We start from the raw sequence: 25,666 nt of genomic DNA, 5'->3' as shown, positions 1-25,666 counted from the left end.
CTCCCCTCAAACTAACCCCCTGTCTACCCCAGAACCCCATGATGCCCACCCCTCAGAAGTCCAGCCACTTTCCCCAAAGTTCTCAGATCAAAGGGGCATGACCTTGAAGGCTCAGTGGGGGAAGGGCGGTGGGCCTGGGGTTCCAGGGCTGACAGTGCTGAGTGTTTCCTGGGCCCTTCCCAGGCCCGGGTTCCAGAGCCAAGAGGAAGGAGTCCCCCAGCTTTAAAGCCCCCACCTCCCTCCAGAAGGTCCACAGAGCCAGGGTCAGCTCTGTCCTGAGTGTGGAGGGGGTGTCCTGGCATCCCACCCCGCAGCAAAGGGTCTGTGGGAAGCGATGGAGGCGGGTGTCTGGAGGTCAGATGGCCGACTCCCTGCGGTAGGAGATGTTGTCCAGTGGGAGGGTGGCTTGCATGCGCTCCAGATCTAAGTGGCTGCCAAACTCTAGCATACGGATGATGCCCGCCTCTTCCTTGGAGCCTGCCTCCAGACCCAGGCCCGCAGCCACAGCTGCTGCAGCCGCTGCCTCCTCCTCCATCTCCTCTTCCTCCTGGCTCATGAGAGCCAGTTCATTCTCATAGCAGAAGGCACTGGGCGGGGGCGGTGGGGCGGGCAGCACAGTGATCTTGCTCTCCTGCAGTTCCCGGGCGGAGCAGCAGGGCGTGCCGGCCACCTCGTAGGTCTTGTGGAAGCGCGAGTAGTCCACCTTGTAGTGGCTCTTCTCCTCGAAGACCACGGGCTCAAAGCGGTGGCCCCACAGGATCTCGCTGGCCAGGTAGGAGCTGCGGGCCTGGGTGGTCATGGCGGTGGCCTCAACCATGCCCTCGAGGATGACCACAATCTCAAAGTCCTCAGATTCCAACTCCTCCTTGCCCATGCTGTACAGAGGGCTGTCCTCATCAATCTCGTGGACAATAATGATGGGCGACACCAGGAAGATGCGGTCCAGACCAATGTCATAGCCCACGTTGAGGTCCCGCTGGTCCAGAGGCAGGTACTCGCCCTCCTGGGTCATGTAGGGCTTGATGAGCTGGGCCCGCACGTGGGCCTCCACAATGTGGCTCTTGCGCAGGTTCCCCACGCGCCACATCAAGCAGAGCTTGCCGTCACGCACCGAGATGACTGCGTGGTGGCTGAACAGCAGTGTCTGCGCCCGCTTCTTGGGTCTCGCCATCTTGGCCATGATGGTGCCAATCATGAAGGAGTCAATGACGCAGCCCACGATGGACTGGACCACCACGGCAATGACCGCCAGCGGGCACTCCTCCGTCACACACCGAAACCCATAGCCAATGGTTGTCTGCGTCTCCACTGAGAATAGAAAGGCGCCCAGGAAACCGTTCACATGCATGATGCATGGCTTGGGGGTCACCGGAGCTGCCCCACTGCTGCCCGCGGGGGCCCCCGCCACGGTCACCACTGGGCTGGCCTCCAGGTCACCATGGAAGAAGGCAATGCACCAGAAGAGGAGGCCAAAAAAGAGCCAGGAGACGAGGAAGGCCGCAGAAAAGATCATGAGCATGTAGCGCCAGCGCGTGTCCACGCAGGTGGTGAAGATGTCCGCCATGTAGCGCTGTGACTTGTTGCTCAGGTTGGCGAAGTAGACGTTACATTGGCCGTTCTTCTTGACAAAGCGGTTTCGGCGTTTCCGCCGGGGCACGTGGGCCTGCCCGTTGCGGCTGTGCCCGAGCATGTCCTGAAGCCGGCGTGGTCACCTGGGAAGACGCAGGGCCTGGGGGAGGGAGGGAGAAGCCAGACACATGAGATGCTGGGGAGGTGGCTGCCATGGGGAGGCCTCCCAGAGGGGAACCCAGGCTCTAGTGGCAAGGCACCTGCCCAAAGATGCTCAGAAGGGGAAGAGCCTGGGCTAGCCCCAGAGACGTCTCTGCCCTGGTCAGGAGAATGTGACAGGTGGTTCTGATGACCAGGAGGGAGTGTCAGGACTGAGCCAGTGCCTTCATGGCCAGCCAAGTTCCGGGATTGGCCAGAACCTGAGGCCACCAGGATCCAGGTCCTGTCCCAGCCCCTCATGCTGCCCCCTACAAACCTCCTTTTCCCACTATCCCAAGCCTGAGCTTCCAGATTCCCGTCTTGGCCCCTCCCACCAGTTGTCTTGAGCAGAGGGAGCTGTGAGCTCTGGCCCCTGCTCACCTCCCTGAGTTCAGCCTCTGCCTATTTGGGTCTTTTGGGGGCTGGCTATTCTCCTGTGTTGTCCAATATGACAGCCACTGTGGTTCTTTATATTTACTTAAAATTAAATAAAAATTTAACTCAGTTCCATAGTTGCATGAGCTACATTTTAAATTCAAGTACTCACAGCAAATGGCTACCATGATGGACAGAATGCAGGACATTCCCATCATTGAAGAAAGTCCTACTGGACAGTGCTAGGACCTGTCCCACTTCAGTTCCTGTCCTGTCCCCAGACTTGTTGAGAGCAGTGGTGGGTGAAGACATCAATGGTGGTCAAGACAGAGAAGAGGAGACCCTGAACTTTAGCTGGTGTGTAGGTATCACTATTCCCATGTCACAGGTAAGGGAAGAGGAGGTCAGAGAGGGGAAGTGACCAGCCCAAGGACACACACCTTGTAAGTGGGTCCATCCAGGTGTGTCTAACTCTTCATTCCCCAGGTGCTGTCAACATTGATGAGTTCACAGTGTGGAGGCCCGGAGTGGGGGAGGTTACACGCCCACTGCCCAGCTGTGTCATCTTCGGATAACGCATTTTACTTCTTTGAGCCTCACTTGCCTCATTTGTAAAATGAGGATCAAAACCCTACCTCACAGGACCCAGGGAGATATAATAGGTGCTTGGTTAAAGTCAGCTGCCCTCCTGCCTTCCTCCCGCTTCCCGGGAGCAGGAGGAGCTGGTGAGAGGCAGGGCTGGGCTGACAGCATCCCCAGCTGTTTCAGCAGAGGCGGCACCTCACCCCACTGGGTGGTGGGCACACCAGCTGTGCCCACGGAGGGCAGACCCTCTTTCCATCCCTCTCTTCCACTGGGGGCCCAGGAGAGAGAGAGATGGTGCTGCCCATGGGCCCCAGAGGTTGGCAGGACCAGCACAAGTCTGCATTCCTGGTAACATTTTGGCCCAGAATTATATAAGGATGAAAGTTTCTATTTTCTGTTCTATTCTTCTTCCTGATCTAATTGTGCATCTGTGGCAATGTTTATACACTTACCCGGTTCAGGACAACTCGGTTGCCGCAGCAACTGGTGCGCGCCAACGCTGTAATTTAGAGATCAACAGCTTCAGAGTCTGCCTCTTCCAGGGAAAAACGCCCTCTCTTAGCCCAGGGAGAGTGAACCCTGCCCCCCTCCTCTCCTGCAGTCATCCCACCCCTACTCTGGGTTCTTCTCCCTTCTCCCATTCAGAGGAGCTCCTTGGGTCCCACTGTCCTGGATGGAAGTCCAGATCCACCATGTAACTTGAGCAAGTATACTTGACAGCACTGAACCTCAGTTTCCTCATCTGGAAAATGGGGTCAGTGAGACCATCAGTCTGAAGACCTAACAGGTAATGTGGATGCGTGATGCTGGCTCTAAAGGGGTCATAACTTTACCTGGGCAAGCCAGGCTTTATCTGCCACCCCTTCCCCCCAGGGGCTTAACAGCCCTGGTGCCAGGTGCACCATCTAGGCTAGAAACAGTTTTCAGGGATGACTTCCTTCACTAAACATCTCTGTCTCTGCTCTGGCCCACTGTTTTGATGCCTCCATCAGTGCCACAGAAAGAACCAGGGCAGGAAGGAATGGGAGAGCGCTGATTTCAAGACCCTCATTTTAAAGCCGAGGGCAAGAGCTGGGACAGATTTGCTAAGGGTCCCAGAGTGAGGCAGGGTGGATCAGCCCTGAACTGACCTCCTCACTCCCACTCCAGAGTTTCTAGAAGAAGGTCCAGGTGCTCCTGGGAAGAGGGTTGTCCTCCCTGGAGGACATGGGGGTAAGGTTTGAGGGCTAGGAAAAGAGGGCATCAAGGCCCTGGCTGGTTGGCTCAATGGTAGAGCGTCGGCCTGGCGTACAGGAGTCCCGGGTTCGATTTCCGGCCAGGGCACACAGGAGAAGCGCCCATCTGCTTCTCTACCCCTCCCCCTCTCCTTCTTCTCTGTCTCTCTCTTCCTCTCCCGCAGCCAAGGCTCCATTGGAGCAAAGTTGGCCTGGGCGCTGAGGATGGCTCTATGGCCTCTGCCTCAGGCGCTAGAATGGCTCTGGTTGCAACAGAGCAATGGCCCAGATGGGCAGAGCATCGCCCCCTGGTGGGCATGCTGGGTGGATCCCGGTCAGGGGCATATGGGAGTCTGTCTGACTGTCTCCCTGTTTCCAACTTCAGAAAAAAAAAAAAAAAAGAGAGAGGGCATCAGCCTGGCCCCAGCAGGCCTGAACCCCGAGGCTGCAGGTCTCTAGGAGAGAGGAAGAAGGGACAAAGAATGGTGACCTAGCTTTTCATGGATGAAGATACTGAAGCCCAGAGAGGGTGAGGGCCTTGCCCTAGGCTGGGGGACTCCTGGTTCTCTGCTCAAAAGGACTGGCCCTGACCCGGGGGAGGGGTTCATCTTGTGCTGCAGGACAGGGTTCTTCATAGGACTCCCACTCTGTAGGAGGGCCCTGGGGATGAGGTAGATCTACAGCCACCCCTGTGGCTACAGGCTATTGGTCTTCCCCCCACCAGCACAGTCCACCAGTCCTCACTGGTGAGTAGAAGTGACAGGAGTCTAGGCCAAGCCCCCTGTCCCGGGCCAGCCCTGAGGCTCCACACATCTCCGCCCCTACACTCACACCCCCAACTTCAGTGCCCACCCTCCAATCGTTCCACCGCCCCAGCCTCAGCATCGTCCCCCACATCACAGCCAGTGGGGGAACAGCTTACCCCCCACCTAGCACCTCCTCTCCTGGGCACAGCAACATTACTGAGCCGCTGCTCTGCGCTAGGCCCTGTGCCTGCCCTTGGCCTGTGCTAGCTCAGCAACGCTCAGAAATGTCCACCCCTGGGCTGTGGGGAAAGCTGCCCCTGGGCACACATGCTCCCCTGTGACTCAGCACCCTCCACCATGGAGGGGCTTGTGTGTGGCCCATCCCCTTAAGCCCCTTGTCTGTAGTGACCTACTCAAATAAGTGACCACTCCTGTTACCTCTCTTGGGGGAAATGAACAGTCCCCCTGCCAGCACGTGAGCTGCCCACATTGTGCCTGACCAAAAGGGGAAAAGTACGAGGCCTGGCCTTGTGCCTTCAGGTGACAACCACAGGGAGAGGGCCAGGTTTTCTTTCACTAGTTTGTCACATGGGGCTTACTGGCACAGGGGCCTGAGGGAAAAGTGCAAAAGAGAAGGGGCACAGATGGCAAAAGAGGGGCGAGAGGCATTGATGATTCGGCACCATCCTCCTTGGAATATAGATGCTTTATTAAGAGGGAGACAGAGCATGCATCCTGGTTGTTTAGGGGCCTGTATCAGGTCTGCAGTAAACCACACTTTTCTGGAAGGCAGGGAGCTGGTCTGGTCTGCTTGCAGGGACGGTGGAAGCAAGCTCTGGGAGTCTGGGTTTCTCTCACGATCTGGCTGGGTGACCTCGAGCAAGTCCTACCCCTTCCTGGCCTGCAGGCCCTGTCCTTCTAAGATTGCATACTGGGACTCTTTCATGGTAAATATTCTTTCTTAGGGAAATGATGAGGGCGGGACATGCTGGCTGCTTTTTACAGACTTAATGTCCTTTCCTGGCAAGGTGACGGAGTGACAATGCTGTGCAGGTTAACAATATTTTTTAAAATGTGACTTGTGAACATCCAAAATCTGAAGCCCCAAGTCCAGACTTCACTGGACAACTAGAGAAACTGAGGCAGAGAACAGGGATGTGGCATGGTGAGTAGGGAGGTAGCCAAGGACACTGGGGCCTCAGGGAGATAGTGAAGGTGACCAGCATGGCTGTCAATTCACTGGCACGGCACAGCTGCTATCCAGCCCTTCCTGAGGAGCTAAGGACGGCTGGAGACCCTGCCTGCCAGGGCTCCGCAGGAGGTAGGAAGGAGACCCAGCTCCTGTCACTTCTTACATTTTTCCTCTGATTTTGTGACACTGAATGTCTCCTCTTCGCTCACAGCTCCCTTTGCAAAAGAAAAGCTTGCTGGAATGGCAGCAGCCCCAGTGGTTTCTGGGCAAGGCCCCTGGGGTGCACCCTCACCATGCACACGGGATAGGGCAATGCCCAGGTGGCTCCCAGCCCAGACAGCAGCCGCAGGGGCACATCTGAGACCCAGGAAGGCTCAGCCCCCCCCAACCCCCCTAAATGGATGGAGGGAGGGGCCAGAAGCCCACGCGAAGGGACGCTTAGCCAGCCTGCTATTGAGTGGGAGGACAGGGGAGGTGAAGTGACTTACTGAGGCCACACAGCTCAGCCCCAGAGCCCCACTGAATCATCCTCGGAGGCTGCTCTCAGGCAACAACCCCCCAGAACTGCTGGTCTAGCTCACTGAGGATCAGCAACCCTTTGTTTATTTAACAGGTATTTATTAAGCACCTACCTTAGCACAGGCAGGGTTATTGTTTCTCTCTCTAGCTGAAGAATCACAGGCTGGGGAGGGGGTGCAAGTGGGAGCAGGGATGTAAATGGAAGGGGGGGTGTCACACAGCAGATGTGGCGATGCTGAGATTCCTCAGTTCTGGCTGGCTCCAGGTCCCTGACTCACCCTGGTCCTCAGCCTCTGGCTTTGGGCTCCTTGAAGGGCTCCTCCCATGTGACCTGTTCAACATGCCTCTTTCCAGGGCCCCGGGCCCAGGCCTGAGCCCCTGCGTTCCCTAATGCCTTCCCTGACTGCGCTGCCAGCCGCCAGCCCTACCTCCTCTGCGCCTATGGCACTCACTGTCTGTCTGTCCCCCTCGATTTCTTTTCTACTTTAAGAAAATAATGTGCGAGTCAAACCCTCATGTTTGTGGTGGCAGGACTTGGTTCTCAGTCTCAACTCTGTCACCTCGCAGTCTATCCTCTTTGGACCTCAGTTTCTTCATCTGCAAAATTGATATGATGACAACGGTGTCTACCTCACTAGGCCACGGCTGAGGCACACGTTATAACCGCCCTGTAATAGACATATCAGCTGGGGCTGCACCAGACATCGCAGGTAGAATGCACAAAGTATAATGATGAGGATGAGGAGGATGATGACAATGTAAGGAAGTCTGGCTTCCAGTCCTGGTCCTACCACTAACTGCGCAAGCCAGAGGCCCTCCCTCCCTGTCTGCAAATGAGGGGGGCAAGAAAGGGGGCCCAAATTGCTCCCAGGCAGGGGAGTTGGGAAGATGTAATGAAACAAGGCAGGTGGTCCAGGGGGTGTTCCTGAGTCTGAGCCCCTCTTGTGTCTGGATGGGGAGACTGGCTCTTCTACCATAGGGAGCAGGCACAGTGGTGGGCTGGAACGGAGGGACTAACTCAGTGCACCAAGACAGGATTCTAGAGGGTGGGAAGGTTTCCCTGGGGAAATGGAAGGAATTCACACTACTGTCCCATTTCCTATCCCCTGAGGAACACACAGAGCCTGCCCCCTACTCTAGCCCTGAAGGAGGTCTCTCAGGCCTGACTATGTGGCTTGGGTGGGGACCCTTTCAGCTCAGGCACACAGGGCTTGGCAGGGCAGGGAAAGGGCTCAAGGACGAGGGAGCTGAGCTGTGCTCCTCAGAGTAAAAGGGAGCTGAGGATGGATCTAGCCACAGGGGAAATTGTGGCAGGGTATCTCCTCTGCCATGGCCCTTTGCAGGCCCTGTTCCTGCTCCTTGGACCCTGGGAAGTCTGACTCTTCTCTTTGTAAATGTTGAGAGCCCACATCTTCCCCCTCTTAGTGCAGTGGCCTCAACTGTGTTGTCTCTGTCCACTTTCTGCCTGTGTGACCTTGGACAAGTTACTTAACCTCTCTGGTCCCTGCATGCCTCTTTTGATGGGGCTTATAATAGTCCTTACCTCATAAGGCTGTAATGAGAAATAAATGGGATTGTGCACATCACGTGCCCAGAACACAGTAAGTGATTGATAAGTGGTCCAAATCACTCCCAAGGTTGACTAGTCCTTCCTTTGATCTCCTCCCCTAAACTCCAGATGCAGGCTCAGAGCTCACCCTGCACCCATCTCATGGCCCTGCCCAGCATTAGGGACCAGGCAAATAAGAGCAACGGCCTCAGAAACTCACAGAGCTGGGTCAGAAGCGGGCTCCCGCAGGTTCCTTGACCTCTCAGAACGTCTGTATCTTCACCTGGGTAGGAACATAGTAATGCCTACCTTGCAGGGCAGTCGTGAGGGCCAGACGCAGGTTGTCAATTGTCATAAAAGCACAGGCCACACAGTGGGTGCTCAGTTAATGCTCTTCCTCCCCATACTTTCTTCTGTACCCTGACATCCCACTACACACCTAGCCCCTCCCCCTGGCCACCGATGTGACATTGCAAAATCCACACGGAGCACTTAGCACAGACTTCCTCTGTGCGGGCACTGTTCTGAGTGCTTTACTAGGATCAATTCCTCATGTCCTCACCATGACCTCAGAGAAGTTGCCATTATTTTCCCTACTTTAGCAGTAAGAAAGCCAAGGCACAGAGAGGTTCAGCAACTTGCCCAAGTTCACACAGTTCATAAGTGGTAGAGTCAAGATTTGCTCCCAGGCAGTCGATACCAGAGCACATTCATTAGACACTCTGCTCTCCTGTCTCGAAGAAACACTCACATCGCACATGTCTTCCACTTAGTACACATTTATCAAGTCCCACTATGTGCCAGGTTCCGTCAAGTCAGTCCTATCAGGAAAGGAGAAAGTGGGTCATAGGGAGTTGGTGCCAGGACCCTGTCCCGGGTTTCAGGGCCAGCCAGACCCTAGGCACACAGGCGACTCTGGGCTCCAGAGGGGCTCTGAGCAGGGGGGTGAACCAGCTCATTCCTCCGGCTCTGCACCCCCCCCCCCAGCCACTCATCCTGCAGGTGAACAGGCTTAGAAAGCAAGCTCCCCTGTTTGGACCGAATGTCCAAACAGGCCTTCCGGTCATGGCCAAGTGACAGGAGCTGGTGGCTAAAGGAACCGAGGGCCACTGCACCAACCTGCAAGTGTGCCCTTTGCTGCAGTGCCAACACCTGGTCCCCTCCCTCATGGAGAACTCACCACCCTCACAGGAGCCGCCTCTATTGGCTAGACCATCCCATCCACCAAAAGGGGCCACCACAAACACCTGTGGTCCTCTTCCCTACAAGGATTTGAAGGGAAGAGGGGTTCTCTGAAGGTTTCTCGTCTCCAGAACCTCAGTCTCTCATTGGCAGTGACATTCAGTGCCTCGCTATCTTGCTGTGGCTCAGGATCTGGTCTGCTGCCCACCTGACTTCCGAAGTTGCTCCTTCAGTTGCTATTTATTGCACACTTGCTGTGGGTCAGATGGGCCACGGACTCACCCAGCTGACAGCCAGCTAGGGAGAGAGGCTCTACACTTCACAAGCAGAGGCCGGCAGTTGCCAACTGTGAGCTCTTGAAGGAAAAGTCTGTCATGATGTGAGAGAGATGAGAAACTCTGGTTTGGTGGGGTTCCCCAAAGGCCCCTTTCAGAAAGTGGCATTTATACTGAGACCTGAGTAATAAGTGGGAGTCAAGATGGTCGTGAGAATTGTGTGTCTGTGTGAACGGTGGGGTATAGGACATTCCAGAAAGAGTCTGATGTGTTGAGGATCTGCAGCAAGGCCAGGAGCGAAGTGAGCAAGAGGGAGAGTTGCCCAGGATGAGGCCCCAGAAGCCAAAGTGGGGAGGGTTGTGGGTATCATCTTCATGGCCGTGGGAAAAAGGCAAGCAGGTTTCACCTGGTTTGGTCTTTTCAATTTTCATGTGAAATCTTTAAGACAAGTAGGAATAAGGAATAATGCAATAAACCCCTACGTATCCGCCTGACCAGGCGGTGGCGCAGTAGATAGAGCGTCAGTCTGGGATGCGGAAGGATCCAGGTTCAAGACCCCAAGGTCACCAGCTTGAGCGCGGGCTCATCTGGTTTGAGCAAAGCTCACCAGCTTGGACCCAAGGTCGCTGGCTCCAGCAAGGGGTTACTCAGTCTGCTGAAGGCCCACGGTCAAGGCACATATGAAAAAGCAATCAATGAATAACTAAGAAGTCGCAATGCGCAACGAGAAACTAATGATTGATGCTTCTCATCTCTCTCCGTTCCTGTCTGTCTGTCCCTGTCGTCTATCTCTGCCTCTGTAAAAAAACAAACAAACAAAAAAACAAAACCTCTACGTATCTGCCACCAGGCTGAAGAAAGAAAACATCCTCAGAATAGCCCCAGTGGCTCCCCGGCCCTGTCTGACCTTGGAGGCCGCCACTGTCTGAGCATGGTACCCACACTGGACTAAGGTGTGTCCGACGCCATGTGGAGCACAGTGAAAAAGCAGGAGGCCAGCAAGGGGCCCCTGCTGCTGCCCAGGCAGGTGATGACGGTGGCTTGGAGCTACTAGGCAGTGGCAGTGGGGACACTTTTGGATGAAGAGCGGAGGAGGAGGCTGTATGGGGGAGTGGAGAAGAGAGGTGACAGGAGTAGGTAATGGTGGGACACTGAAGAGGACCAGGTTTGAGGAGTGACACTCTCTAGTATGCAGTAGCCTTACAGGGTCCTGATGGAGATGTCCAGGCATGTCAGACCCGGAGATCTGGGAGGAGTGAGACTGGTTAGATCTTGACCGCCTGGGTGATATTTTAAGCTGTGAGAGTGGACGAGATCACTTAGGGCAAGAATGCCAGGTGGAAAGAGAAGGGGTCCTGGGCCTCAGCCCCAGCAGCTCCTGCACATAGAGGCCTGACACAGCAGAGGGGGCTGAGGGGCAGAGAGAGAGGAGCAAGGAGACAGCGGCAAAAGCCAGGCAACGGAGTTTTAGCAGAGTTGCCCAGTTGTCCTGAGCAGCCCAGACCACCCCAGGTCAGTGGCTCCACCTCCCTTCTCCACTTGGATGCCCTCCTTACAGTCCTGGTCAAAAGGGGTGGAGACTCTTCCTGAGCAGAGAAAAAGGGGAGTTGCTGGGCAGGGATAGCTGTGGTGGGCCAAGGACCCAGGCAGAGGTGGCCTTACACAGCCCACGACTGCCCTACACATCTAGCCCACCAGCTGGGAGTGGGAATGGGCATGATCACTGTCCCTCACCCTCGTACTTGGCCTCTCTGCAAACAAGTCTCCAGGAGCTGGGCTGCTGGTGGGGGAAGGAGGTCTCCCGGAGCTTTGGGGAGTGGGAGCTGCTGCCCCTCATACCCCCCCACACAGGATTTGCTGGATTTTCAGCTGGGCCCAGAGGATGCACCTAAGAGGTGTGGTGAGGTGGGAGGATTGGGGAACGGGAGTCAGAGTCAAGTGCCAGGCTCCCTCCTTCCCATGCTCTGGGTTGCCATGGAATTGCCTGTGACACTGTGTATGCTCTTGGGACCTCGGCCTGCAGACAGTCATGCCCACAGGGAGCCTGGCACCTTGCTTGCCCAGCCCAGCCTGGAAGCAGCCTGATGCCCATTCCAGAACAGCTCACCACGCAGCCAGAGAAAAAAGGAGGAGGGAGCCCTGTGAGGAGCGATGTGGGTCTTCAAGATGTTTTTAAGTGAAAAAAGGCAACAGTGATGAATACCAAGTATAGTATCTACCGTTTGTACAAAAAAGGAGAGAAAGAAATTTATAGACACACATATTTGCTTGTCTGTGCTCGTCTACGAATGGAGGCCCAGGAGACTGGAGCCACTGGCTGCCTCCAGGGAGGGGAAGCAGGTGGCTGGGGATGGGTGGGAGGAAGAATTCTCACTGTATTCTCATTGTGTCTTTTTAATTTTAGAACCATATGAATGTATTACCTACAAAGAAAAAGACACATACAAAGTTTTAAAATCAGTGTGTACATATGTGTATTTTTCTGAGAAAGATCATAGCATTCATGAGGTCCCCAAAAGGGACTGTGATCCCAGGAAGATTGCAAACACTTCACTTACACACTGTGTGGCTATGGGAAGATGCCTCTAACCTCTCTGAGTCACATCCATAAAATGGGGAGGAATAACACTCACTTCATAGGCATGTTTCTAAGATGGATGGTGACCCTGGAGGGTTACCTCCCATTCTCCCCACTGCCCCCTCCAGGGTTCCTCTGAGCCCGCCGTCCTCCCAAGCAGCCCTGATGGAGACCCTGGCTGGCCCGTGCCTTCCTCTGTGAGCCCTCCAGGCCTGGAGGCCCCTCTCGGTTGCCCTCCTTACGCTACTTTCTCCAGCCTCTGGGTGCACACCCCATGCAGTGCCCAGGCTCACCTTGGCTAGAAATACCGTCAGGCCCCCAGCACCCTCCCAAGCAGTGACAAGCAAATTTGGATCCTGCTCCCAGTATCCACTGGATGTCTAAGATGCATCACAAAATCAGCATCACCAACATGAGCTAGTCGCAGCCCCTCCCCTCCTTCTCCATCTCAGTCTGTGACCTCCCAGGGGGCCCACTCAGGCCTACTGTCTGGGTGTTATCCTTCAGTCCTCCCCAAAGCCAATCGCTGTAATAGTGGTACTGTATTTCCCCATGTATAAGATGCACATTAATTTTGGGGTCCAAAATTTGAAAAAAAAATAGATTACATAAAGTTATTGAACTTGTTTTATTCATCATAAAATTCATACAACTCCTCATTGTCAAAATTTGCATCCATTAGTTTGTCCTCATCTGTGTCTGATGACGAATCACTGTCTTCATATATTACCTCGTCCTCAGTTCCATCTAGGGCATTTGAAATGCCATAACCACTGTATAAGATGCACCCAGTTTTTAGACCCCAAATTTTTTGAAAAATGGTGCGTCTTATACATGGGGAAGTTCGGTATATCTAAAATTTAGTGTTTGCTGTGGGCCAAGCCCTGGCCACTCCTTTGAATCAATCTCATGACACCCTGGAGGGATGTGCTGATATTTTCATTCCCACCAGGGGTTCAGGAGCTCCCCCAAGCAGGAGAACCTCTGGGACTAGGACCAGGACCTGAATGCTGACCCACACCCAGTTCCTGTGGCCTGCAGGGTGCTTCCTGCTCTGAGCCACATCACCACCAGACTACACCACGGCCTCCTCCCTGCACCACCCTGCCTCCTCTCCTCCTGCAGTCCCCCCTCCACGGCTGAGGACCCACTCCACTCTCAACTCAGATCTCTCGGGGCTTTCCTGCCCTCTCTGACCTCAACCCCTCCACTCTCTACCCGACCCCCTACCAACTGGGCCTTTCTTCTTGTCCCTTGAACACACCAAGTTTATTTCTATCTCTGGCTCTTTACACTGGCTGTTCCTTCTCTGCTGCTCATACCTTCCTACCATGTAGGTCTTTATTCAAAGGTTTCTCCTTCAAGAGAACCCCAGGCACTCTCCATCTGTCTGTCTGAGTCCTGACCTCCTCACATTTATCCCATTTCATGTGCAATTTCCTTAAGTGCAGGGACCTTGAATCTCTGTCTCACCCCTGAGCCCCAGACGCCTAATAAACATCTGATGACTGACAAAGAAACAAGATAATTTCAACCCGTCATAGTTCCCATAAAGGACCTCAGCAGGGCGATGTGACCGAACATGACCAAGCAGGAGCTATTTTTGTCACTGTAGTCAAGGAGAACCTCTCAACAAAGGTGGCCTCTGAGTGGGGACCAGAAGGAGACCTTCCGTGACACCGGAGTGGGGGCAGGACATCTGAGGCCTCAGGCCTCAGGCCTCTGCCTCATCCTCCCGCAGAGCACTGACTTCTCCTCTCGTGTCCCTCAGGGGTCCTCCTAGGGGGTGATCAGGGCATCCCAGCTTCACACCCAGGGCCCTAGGCCCAAAAGAGAAGCTGGAATGGGGGACTGGGGTGGGGGGCATGTGCAGGGCCCAGCAGGGTACAGACATCAGGTCTCAGCAGGGTACAGACATCAGATTGGAATGGAACACTCAGCCATCCACCTACCCCAACATTCCAGCTCACTCACAGCCAGGAGTGACTGTTACAATCAGAATGCCTACCACGTGCAGGCAAAGTGCGAGATGCTTATTCATCATCTCTGACCATTTGCCCAGCTGGCTACTGAAGCCAGAGACTCTCAGACTCCATTCATTCATTCATTCATTCATTCATTCATTCATCACGCTAAATGCACGCTGAGCTGCAGCAGCTTCCCTCCTGCCTAGTATATCTCCCACACAGCACATAGTGCCTTGCCTCAGAGGGCGCTCTATAAACCACTGTGGAATTCATTTATTGAGCACCTACTATGTGCTGGGGGAAGAGAAGTGAGGAAGACTTGGCCTTGTTCTACTGAGTTCTGCAGGTACACTGTGAGGACAGGAGACAAAAGGTCTGTGCTGATGGAGGGTTTAGAGGGAAGGTCCCCAGGAAGATGTGGGGCAAGCAGGGAGCACAAAGGTGAAGCAGGGCTGGGATGGGCCGGGCTGGGTAGAAAGCAGGACCCGGCCCTTGGGTGGGGTGGTTGACAGCAAACAGGCTTGGGCCTAGAACTAAGTGTGCTTCTGGGCAAAGAATGGAAGATCTGAGGACAGACCAGCAGCCTCCTAGAATTCTTGGCACTCGCGTTCTTAGGAATCGAGCATCCCGGAGAAAGGCAACCTGTAGAGCCAAGCCCTATCATTTCTACACAGAAAATCCTGGTCCCCCAGGGCTTCTATACAGGGTAGTAGCTTTCAATCTTTTTGACCAAGACTCAGAGTAAAAACAAACACATTGTACATTGCTATTCATTATATTTTAAAAGTTGAAACAAAAGCATCACAAAATAATACTTAACCTCACACTAAATGCAAAGTGATTATTATTTTCTTTTATTTTTAAAAAATAAGTTGTGAACTCACAGCCGCTGATGAGTGAGGACCCACATGTGGTTTAAGAAATACTGGCCTGCCTGACCTGTGGTGGCGCAGTGGATAAAGCGTCGACCTGGAAATGCTGAGGTCGCCAGTTCGAAACCCTGGGCTTGCCTGGTCAAGGCACATGTGGGAGTTGATGCTTCCAGCTCCTCCCCACCTTCTTTCTCTCTCTCTCTCTCTCCTCTGTCTCTCTCTCCCCATTTCTCTCTCCTCTCTAAAATGAATAAAATTAAAAAAATAAAGTTCAAATTAAAAAAAAAAATAAATAAATAAAATAAAAAAAAAAAAAAAAAAAAAAAAAAAAAAAAAAAAAAGAAATACTGGCCTGTGGGGAGTGTTAGGAGCTGTGAGTGGGTTGAAATGGGGTCTGGGGCTTGTCTTGAAGTTGTGACTGACCATGCTTGGCCCATGGGCTTTAGGGGGGCACAACCATGGGAAGAGTTGTTGGAGGTCACGGGGAATACTTGGAATAGGCTTTTAGACCTTTAGGGTAACAAAACTATTACCCAAACAATAGGGACTCTGGGTTCTGGGTCCAACCCCTTCCCCTGAACCTGTGTTAGAACCTCCTGCTTCCCTTCTAACAGATGCCACTCAGCTTGCATACCCCCAATGATAGGTAGCTCACCCCTTCCTCAGGCAGCCCACTAGAGTATGGAGACTGAGGCTCCGCCATGCCATTCATGCAGCTGGTAGCTATAACTCATGCTGGAGCTGGCCTGGGTCCCTGAAATTACAGGCCGGGAGACAGAGAGGGGAATGGACAGCCAGCGTGTGAGGCCATGGCCCACTCTGTACCCCATCCAGTTCCCTCTCTTCCCTGGTGCCCAGGTCCTGCCCCACGTCTGGGGGATGGTGCTGAGGCTCAGCCAGAGAGAGGCCCTTTCCAAGGTCAGGTGGCCTCAGGATCTGTAGCTGCATGGCCTGGTGCTGGCATTCAGCCAGCTCTAACCCCACCCAAGCAGGTCAGGAGGGCTGAGAGGGCACAAGGGTAGGGCTCAGCCCAAAGGTTCAGTGCTGACACCAAGATAGCCAGAAAAGCAATACCTGGAGGTGATGACTGGTGGGTGTTGGGGCTGGAAGCCTGGAAATCTGCCGGGAATTGCCATGGAATGGTCAGATCACACAGCAGCTCATGTTACAACAGGCCATGTCACACACAGGCTCATGGGATCTTCCCAGCAACCCCCAGGTGCACAAGCCCACCCTATGGCTCAAAGCAGAGAGGCTGAGAGAGGTGAAAAGGCTACCCAAGGCACAAAGCCAGTCCAGCGTAGGACTGGGCTCGAACCCAGATCTTCTGTTTCCCATCCACAGGCCTCCACTGGGACTACTGAGGGCGAAGATAACCCTTAGGAGTCGGGGGTGGGGAGGTGGCCACCCTTTCTGTCAAGAACAGACTGGCTGTCTCAGGCCCCAGGGTAAAGAGGAAAGGCCAAAGTGAGAAGCAGGTATCAATTAGCAGAACCTTCTAGAGGCAAGTTGGCTGCCCAGGAAAATGGTGAGCTCACCATCAAAAAAGATGTGGAGGGCCTGACCAGGCTGTGGCGCAAAGGACAGAACATAGGACTGGGATGCAGAGGACCCAGGTTCGAGACCCCGAGGTCGCCAGCTTGAGCAAAGCTCATCAGCTTGGACCCAAGGTCACTGGCTCAAGCAAGGGGTTACTCAGTCTGCTGAAGGCCCACAGCATATGAGAAAGCAATCAATGAACAACTAAGGCGTTGCAACGAAAAACTAATGATTGATGCTTCTCATCTCTCTGTTCCTGTCTGTCCCTATCTATCCCTCTCTCTGAATCTCTCTCTGTCTCCGTAAAAAAAAAAAAAAAAAAAAACCAACAAAACAAACAAAAAAAAAATAGAAGAAAGATGTGGAGGGCTCTGGTGCCCACATGTCAGAGCAGCGTCAGCCCTTTCTGTCCCCTATGTCACCCATAGCCAGGGCCCCTCTAGTTCTGTGCCTGCTGCCTCACCTCATGGAGTTCCTGGATCAAAGACCCCATTCCATCTGTCCCACAGGCTGAGTGGCACCTTAACTAACACAGGCAGAGGGGGCTTGGACTTCTCAGGCCTGCAGTGGGACAGGAGAAGCTCCTACAAGAAGTCTGGGGTAGCCTGACCTGTGGTGGTGCAGTGGATAAAACGTCAACCTCAAAATGCTGAGGTCGCTGGTTCGGAACCCTGGGCTTGCCTGGTCAAAACACATATGGGAGTTGATGCTTCCAGCTCCTCCCCCCTGTCTCTCTCTCCTCTCTCTCTCTCTCTCTCCCTCTCTCTCTCCTCTCTAAAATGAAAAAAAAAGAAAAAGAAAAAGAAAAAGAAAAGAAGTCTGGGGTAAAGGCTAAGAGAGGGGCTGCAAGGTGAGGTGGGAGAGACTGCTGAGAAGTCCCAGAGGCCAGGCAGTGACTCCTGTGCTGGCTCTGCCACCAAGTCAAAGTTGAGAAAACTCTCTCCCCCAGGCCTCAATCTCCCCATCAGTAAAATGGGGTCAGACCTTCACAGCACATGTACCCCTGGCCTAGCTAAGGTCACCTCCCATCCTTGCAGCCCAGAGGAGCCAGGGGAGGCTCCGAGAACAGGTGGAGAAACAAAAGGAAAAAGCCAGGTACATCTCCCCATCACCACAAGCTGTCCATGCTTCATCGAAGAGCTAAGAAAGGCTCCCAGGGGACAGCGACCTGGTGGGATAAGTGGCTGAGCTGGGATTCAACCCCAGGCCTCCTGACTCAGGCAGCCTTTCCTGTTCAGCTGCCCCAGCTGTGACACAGGGCTGCTGCCCCTTCCCCTCACTCCAGTCTGGGGATTTGTCCAGAAATCAGGTTGATGAGACCTAGCACCTCCATTCCTCTTCCAAACCCGCTGCTACAGGGAGCGTGTGAGGAAGGAGAGAGTAAGAGGGTACGGGCAACCCTGGAGGTGAAAGGCAGAGGAGTCAAGATGGCCCTGGGTGCCAGTCCAGCCCCAGTTCTGCCATCCCTGCCATGTGACCTTGGGCAGATCACTGCGGCCTCTGGGCTCAGCTGTTCCATCTCCCATCAGAGTGCTAGAGATAAAGCAGACACAGGAGCAAATCGGGGCTGCCAGGTAAAGCGGGGAGGGTTTTTGCCGTTGTCCCAGGCCCAGGGGACTGCCCTGCCCACTAGGCCCGCTGGAGCAGGCCTAGACCAAAGCTCCCAGAGGACAGGGCACTGGGATGACACCCTTTTCCTACACAGCTTCAGCTAGAGTCTGGAACACCGAGGCCCACCTTTCTCAGAGGCCCCTCTCCTTGACCTGCCAATGCCCCTCATAGGCACCTCACCTCCCCCTGCTCAGTGTGGCCACACATTCTTTTTTTTTTTTTTTTTTTTTTTTTTTTCTGAAGCTGGAAACAGGGAGAGACAGTCAGACAGACTCCCGCATGCGCCCAACTGGGGACCAACCGGCATGCCCACCAGGGGCTACGCTCTGCTCACCAGGGGGCGATGCTCTGCCCCTCCGGGGGGTCGCTCTGCCGCAACCAGAGCCACTCTAGTGCCTGGGGCAGAGGCCAAGGAGCCTTCCCCAGCTTCCGGGCCATCTTTGCTCCAATGGAGCCTTGGCTGCGGGAGGGGAAGAGAGAGACAGAGAGGAAGGAGGGGGTGGGGGTGGAGTGGCCACACATTCTTGCTGCTGGCACTAGAGCTAGTCAACAACTGGCCTGGTAGCTACAGGGAAGAGGGGGGTAACTGTCGTAGGGAGAGAAAGGGGAGCCCCAGGCAGGACAAGATGCACTCTCCCTCCTCCAGGAGACCAAACGGAGGGTCCTAGAATGGCTGGAACAGGGAGTGGGACAAAGGATATACGGCCCCTTCTGCCTGTGGGGTCTCGTGCAAACCCTGTTTCTCACTGAGCCTGATTTTTCAGCTGGAAAGTGGGAACGACGGTCCTCACAGGGTGGCAGGGGAGATGAACTGAAGTCATGAATATAAAGCCCAGCTCAGAGCCTGGCACACAGGGAGTCGTGCCCACTCTACAGAAGGACCCCCAAGAAAAGCTCTTTGTCACCCCAGCCACCAAGCAATAACACCATCTATATGAGCAGCTTACATGTGTGTGAGTGCAAGTGTGAGGGAGTGTGCACATGGTGTGTGTGTATGCTGGGAGGAGGCAAGGCACAGGGATGCAAAGGGGAAGGCAAGGGGCCACACCTCAGCATTCCTCCCACCCTGGCCTGTGTCTCCCAGAAAAAACAAAGGTCTGAGAATCAGGCAAAACCCACTCATTCAAATCTAGTCCTGGACCCTTTCTACTTGAATCCAGCCAGCCACCCCCTCCGCCCAGCTGAACCTCAGTTTCCCTTCTGTAAATGGAGAGAACTGCTGAGGCCCCAAGTCTTCTGGTTTACCTCAGGGACCAGACAGTGGGCTGTGGGGGAAGAACTAGCCCAGAACTTTAAGAAGGGGGTTAGAGACCCAGAGCAATCTGGAGCATGAGCCCACCCTGACCCCGCCAACCCCCGTGAGCCGCGTGCACGCCTGCAGGAGCGCGCATGTGTGACTCAAGGTCTATTCATAGCCACGCTCCACCAGCTGCATCGTCACAAGCAGAGGGGCCTCAGCCCATATTATTATTTCAATTACCATCTGAATTAAAAGTTTGAGCAGCGATCAGCCCACGTAGCAAAAGGAAGAGGGAGCAGGAGAAAAATAAGGATAAAAAGGAGAGAAGGGCTGGGCCCGGATTTCCCCCACACCCAAGGAGGGCTGAGTGGCTGAGGAGGCTTAAAGGTTATGCCAGCCCCCAGGATTCCTGCCCATCCCTTGTCCAGGGCACAGGGTCCTTGTGGGGATGGGAAGAGCACTTTGGGACAAAAGCCCAATGGTGGCCACTTTGTGGAAATAACTCATAAAACCAGGTTCTTGGTCACATGGATAGGTGTACCAAGCTCAGAGAGGGTAAAGAACTGACCTAAGGTCACACAGGGACCACACCCAACATTGCTGGCTTCAAGACCCTCTCTTATCAGGCAGGTCCCACCCACAGTTTCCCCTGACTTCACAGGCTGTATGACACTGACATCTGTGGGTGGCTCTGGGGCAGGATCAGGGATGATGGATATGGACCTGCTGTCCCTTCTGGTTTCCCTTCCTGTTCCCAAGGCTGACTACCCCTACCCGTAGTCCTAGTCTCTAGAGTCAGCACTCTCTCTGCCTTATGCCAAACCACCCAGCAGTCTGCACCCCCAGTCTCAGACCTCACGTCACCAACAGGCCCAAAGCCCCTCCTCACCCACTGGTGCAAGGGACAGAGCACTGGCTCAAATCTTCCTCTCTGGATACTTCTAGGCAGGCCACTCTTTGTCTCTGAACCTCAGCCTCCCCATTTATAAAATAAGATCTCCCTTAGGTGTGTCTTCAGAATGAAGCCCCCCGAGGGCCCTGAAGAGATGTTGTACTATGACTGGGGTGGGGGGGATGGGGGGGATCTCCTGCCAAGCTCTAGCTCAGGGGAGGGACATTCTCCACTCTTCCCGAGGAAGTCCCAGGGACAGACCCCAAGAATCAAACTGGCTCGGACTCAAATTCAGGCTTCTCCACTTCCCTGCTGGGTGACCTTGCGTAAACCACATAGACTCTCTGAGCTGTGGCTCCCCCTTCTGCAACACTGGGACATCAACTTAACATTGCAGGGTTGCTGGGAGGATTAAAATGAGAAGGGATTTGCAAAAGCTCCAAGTCCAACGCCTGGCAACAACGTGAGCTTCCTTGCTGGGAAATGGGTAAATGATGAGCGCTGCTTCCCAGCTCCTCCTGGGCTCATCACAGGCTCCTGGGATTTTGGAGGTGGAGATGTCATTCAACCTCACCCAGAAAGCAGGAGTCACCGGGTCAGGGCCCTGGCAGATACTCATCTGGTTCTTCTTGAATAGCTCTGGTAGGGGGATTGAGGAGCTCACTATGTCACAAAGCACCCACAGCTGCTTCCAGTTTTCCCCACCTCCACTCTAGGAATGTTCTAGAGGGGCCACCATCTTCCAGCTTACTCCCAACTCCAGCTTGCCCTGCCTGGGACTGCCTAAAACTGGCTTCTAAATGAACCTGAAAGGGAGCTTTTCAAATAGACCAAATGAGTGATGGAATTCATGTCCAGGGAAGACGGGATAGGGAGCAGGAAGAGAGATAGGAGGGGGCCAGAGTGAGAACGGGATCCTCAAAGTGCCTGGGTCCTGTCCGGGCTTGCCACCATGTCCCATGGGGTGGGGTGTGTATCTGCTTGTCTACCTCCAAGCACAACTGAGAGCTGGGAGACCTGAGTTAAGGCCCCATTTCTGCTTCCTTCACCCCCAAACCATCACTGTGACCTTGGTTGTGGAGTCCTCTCCCCTTTCTGGGTCTCGATGTCTACTTTTGTAAAATGAGGGCACCAGACCAGTGATGTAAGCTCCAAGCCTTCTGTCTGAGTTGAGACACTGTCCTACTGTCCCCACCAATGGCTGAGCCTGGCCTGCACCCACCTCCAGCCTAGCACACCAGGAGCCACGGGGCCCCTGAGTGTCTGTGGTTTCAGGGCCAGAGACTCTCCCTCTTCTCTTGTATCCCTTTCACATCTAGTACTTTTTAAGGTTCTATTGTCCCCATTTTCCAGGTGAGGAGACAGAGGCATAGGAGGTAAAGTTACTTGCTCAAGGTCACAGAGAGCAATTCAAAATTCAGGATTCCTCCTCTGTTCCCAGGAGAACAGCAGAACTCAAGGGCATCTTTTTTCAGGAGAGTCACCACGATCTTGAGTGGCCAACTCTTCTCTATACAGATGCAGACTCTGCATGGGGTGGGGGTGGGGTGGGGGAGGGCTGCCCAAGGTCACATAGCAAAGCAATGAAAAACTGGGGTCTTGCACGAAGGCTCCCAGCCTCCCAGGCCACACTGAGCCAGGGGGACAGCAACATGGTCTGACCTCCTACTCCGACCCTGGGGTCTCCCCAAGATTGGAGCCCTTGTCCTGTCTCTAGGCCTCACTTGACTGCTCCCAGAAGCCCCCAACATCTGAGACCGAGGCAGGAAGAGTGAGCAGGAAGACAGGCAAGTTGAGGGTTGGCCGCTTGTCCCCTGGCCCTCTGAACCTCCTTCTCCCCTCCTCGTGCAGGGGGAGATATGATGATGTAATGTACTCAGCTTTGGTCCTAGTGCCAATCTCAGAAGAGAGACGACAGATTGCGTGAGCCAAATTTGGCATCCTAGGGGGAGAGGCATGAAAAGTGGAGATGTGGAGGAGAGGAGCGAGGAGCCTGGGGAGGCGCCGGAAAAGTCCCCCTGCCCAGCAGACCCCAGAGGCATCTGCCCTCCTGCCACCCTGGCCTGCCCCTCCCCAGGCAACATGGCCTTGAGGTCTCCCCTCCTCATTCTGAGAATCTGGCCTGCTGTTCCCTGGCCCCTCCAGCCCTGGAGCTGCCAGTCCTGCGCCCCTACCCCCACCCCAACACACAGTTCCAGCTCCATTTCCCATTGCTGCTAGTCTCCTGGTTACCATGTTGCTGGTTGTCATGTCGCTTACATGTCCTCGTGACTCAGTGGTCCCCGCAGAGGGGCTCCCTCCTCCTCACACCCCCTCCAGCTCTTGCCCCCACCTCCCCCAGATCCACATTAAGAACCAGCCCGCCCTGTGAGCCTACACCACTCCTCCTCTCCTCCCCACTTATTCTAAGCTACAAAACCTTTTCACAGTGTCTCCGACAGCAATTTCATTCTCTAGTCCACAAATGTCTCTTAAGAACCTACTATGTTCCAGCATTGTGCAAGCTGCTTTCAGAAACATGGCAGAATCTGTAAATCACTCAGCAACCCAATGAAATTAGTACCATCATCCCCATTCTCCAGTGCAAAAAACTGAGGCTCAGAGAGGTCAAGACAGCTACCCAAGGTCACCCAGGAGAAACTCAAGGCCAGCACTATCTGTTCCCAGTCACCCCAAAGGGTTTTGCTGGGAGAGAAGCTTCCTTTTCAAGGGTAACCCCAAGGGACCCTGAAGAATAGCTCCCAAGCCCTAGCTCTTCCTCTAGTGCCTGGACCCCCCTCTCCTTCATCAGCCTGCTATTTCAGGCCATATTCTCCCCTCCCCCCTAGCTGTGCATCTTCCCAAAGGTAAAATGAGTCCTTACTCTCATCTGCCTAGCATCTTCCCCAGCCTGTGAACAGCCCTTAACTCACTTTAGCCCAGAGGTCCTCCTTGGAGGTAGTGGGGCAGGAAGTGGTGTTCTCATTCCACAGATGGAAGTTGAGGGTCAGGGAACAAGTGACTTGCCCAGGGTTCTGGTTCCTCAGCTAAGCTGATTTCTAGGAGCCTGAATGAAGGATATATGAGGCCCACTGTCCAGTGTGGAAAACCTCAGAAAGAGCCCCTCCTCTCAATAGAGAACAGAGTCGAATGTTCTAGGCTCAGTCTTCCAGGCCCTGATTTGGATATGGGTCAACCAATGGCCTTTGCTCCTGTCATGCTACATCCCAGCCCTTATCCCACTGCCCTCTTCCGCCTTTTGCTCCCCTCATCCCAGGGCAAGTCAGGGCCACAATGTGACTCTTAAGCCCCCAAAGTCCTGGCAACAGCCCCCAAAAGTCCCAATGCTCTGGAAATCACAGAACTGGATATGAGGGAGAAGCAGAATAGACATTTTACACATGCACACACACGCACACACATGCACACACACAGGGTATGGCTCCTCTCTGGGCCTTGCTTGTGTGGCCTCCCTCCTTGAGCTCCCTGTACCTTCAACTTGCTGCTTAACATCCTACTACTCTGGAAGCCCTCACCTGCCAACTTGCCCAGGTCACCCTGCTGTTAGTCTTTCCACCACACTCCTGTCCACTATCATCTCCCTGCACCCTCGCCTCATCCTGGAGCACTGGCACCAGGGCAGAAGTATGATGATGCTCCTGGAGGGACGCTCAGCATATTTAAGGGGAAGTTTCTCTGCTCCAGGTTCATCCAGACCTCTCTGCTTGGGGTTCTCCTCTAGGGAGGAAGGAGCAGTCTGCGCCTGTCCCCATAGCCTGTCTCTACCACTGTACAATATGACATGCCTCATTTTCTGGATCCCTGCCTCCTCACCCTGGGGTCTCCTGGACCAAACTAGGAGCTCAAGACAGGAGAAATGGGATTTTGTTCTCCAGTCAGATGGAAGGGCCATTTGCAAAAAGGCTGCAGTTGGGTAGGTGGAAAGGGAGCCCCTCCACTCTTTGCCACAAGTCTCCTGCCTTGAGCTCCTCTGAAACTCAGCATGACAACTGGGGGTGGGTGGAGGCAGGGAAAGGTCATGGCCGGGGCAGGAGGTCAAGGCCAGTTCAAACCATCTCACCTCAATTTCTGGCATCAATCCAGACCTCGAAGCTCCCGACAGAGCTCACCAGCTTCCTAGGAAGTCTTGGGAACCCGGGTCACGGACAGGGTGCTGGGCGCACGGGGCCAAAGCGGCCGGCCCAGGGCCCAGGACACACAGACAGGCACGCGGCAAAACAGACAGAGGGACAGCGCCAGAGGAGAACGCAGGCCAGGCTTACCGCGAGGCGGAGGTCCGATGGATGTCCTGGAGGTGGTGAATGGGCGCTACATCCCACGGTCGGGCGGGCGGCGTCCCCGCGGGGAGAGGGGTGTCCCGGCGCCCCCTCCCCGCGAACCGGACGAGCCGGCCCCGCCCTCTTCCTCGGCTGCTGGTGGGTCTGTTCGTGGGTCTCCGCGCCTCCGCACGGTCCCGGGCCGCTCCCGCCGGCCGCCCAACTTTCAGTGCAGACCAGCGCCGCGCCCTCGGAGCCCCCTGGGCGTCAGCATCGTCCACCCTGGGTCCGGGCTTGGAGCGCGGGGCTCCGGGGACCCATGGCTCTCACCCACTGAGCTCGCGCCCCCCGCACCCGCCTCTAGCACCTGCCCCCTCAGCACTCCGCTGTTTTTTCGCTGTCACTTGGCGCTGTCCCTTGCGCTGCGCTGCTCTCCCTGCCCCGCTGCGCTTGCCTCCGGTCCGAGACACCCTGGCCGACCGGCCCGGGCTCTGTCGCCACCTCCCCCGCCTGGTCCCCCCCACCCTCGGTCACTGCTCTCTCCGGTCCCTGTCTCTGTCCTGTCTCCCTTGCCCTCGCTTCTCTCCCTGCCGGTCTCTGTCTTCGTCCCGATCGTCCTCCCAGTCTCTCCCCTGCCTCCCTCTTTCTCTGCCCTCTCTCCCCCACCTGTCTCAATCTGTCCCCCACCCCGTCTCTGTCTTCCTCTGGCTCTCTCCCTCGCACTCTCCGAGAGGTCCCCGCTGTCTCGGACCCAGGCTCCCCGCCGCTGCCGCGTCCCCGGCTCCCCTGGGAGCCCGAGCTCCCGCCGTCCGCGGCGCGCCGAGAACTCCCAACTCGCCGCACGCCGCCCCGCTTTGCGAGACTTTCGCCCCTCCTCACACGTGACCCGCGCCCCGCTGCGGGGGCCGTACCACCACCGCCACCACCACCTCTGCCCCGGAGCCCCAGGCAGCCCACGGGCCTGGCCCGCACCTTCCCCTACTCCTGGATGGGCGTCAAACCCCCTCCTGCCCGCCAGTCGCGTGGAGCAGGGGCTGGGGGCTGCGTGGCCCCGCTCCTGCCCCAAATTTCCTGCCCGGGTTTTCCTCCTGCCTCCAGGAGCGCTCCTCCCAGAACCCATTCCTGAAATCCGCTCCCGGATTTTACAGCCATCCAGGGGCAGGTGCAAAGGTTCCTCGTGCCGCGAAGGGAGTGGGTGGGAGAGGGTCGGTACTGGGTTTCTTGCGACCCGCCACTCAGTTTAGCGATCCTCTTTCCCTCCTGAAGTACCGGCAATTAAAGATCCTACGCACCCCACTCCGGAGACA

The 25,666-nt window shown here is 55.2% G+C and overlaps 1 protein-coding gene across 2 annotated transcripts; it reads right to left on the bottom strand.

The window, feature by feature from the left end:
* KCNJ4 (potassium inwardly rectifying channel subfamily J member 4) lies at positions 1-24,838 on the bottom strand. Of its 2 annotated transcripts, XM_066258183.1 has the most exons (3): positions 24,366-24,837; positions 3,180-3,226; positions 1-1,729 (listed from the first exon to the last, which is right to left on the bottom strand). In XM_066258183.1, the coding sequence occupies exon 3, from the start codon at positions 1,688-1,690 to the stop codon at positions 356-358; it is 1,335 nt and encodes a 444-aa protein (XP_066114280.1). In that variant the 5' UTR covers positions 1,691-1,729; positions 3,180-3,226; positions 24,366-24,837; the 3' UTR covers positions 1-355. The 2 variants fall into 2 exon arrangements, with proteins under 2 accessions (XP_066114280.1, XP_066114290.1); XM_066258193.1 differs by lacking the exon at positions 3,180-3,226 and having other exon boundaries at positions 24,366-24,838.
* Positions 24,839-25,666: the final 828 nt, after the last annotated feature.

The sequence above is a fragment of the Saccopteryx bilineata genome, chromosome 1 (genome assembly GCF_036850765.1).
Source record: "Saccopteryx bilineata isolate mSacBil1 chromosome 1, mSacBil1_pri_phased_curated, whole genome shotgun sequence".
In the NCBI taxonomy this organism is placed as follows: domain Eukaryota; kingdom Metazoa; phylum Chordata; class Mammalia; order Chiroptera; family Emballonuridae; genus Saccopteryx; species Saccopteryx bilineata.
The sequence above is the reverse complement of the archived record's forward strand: the minus strand, read 5'-3'. Positions and strand labels throughout refer to the sequence as shown.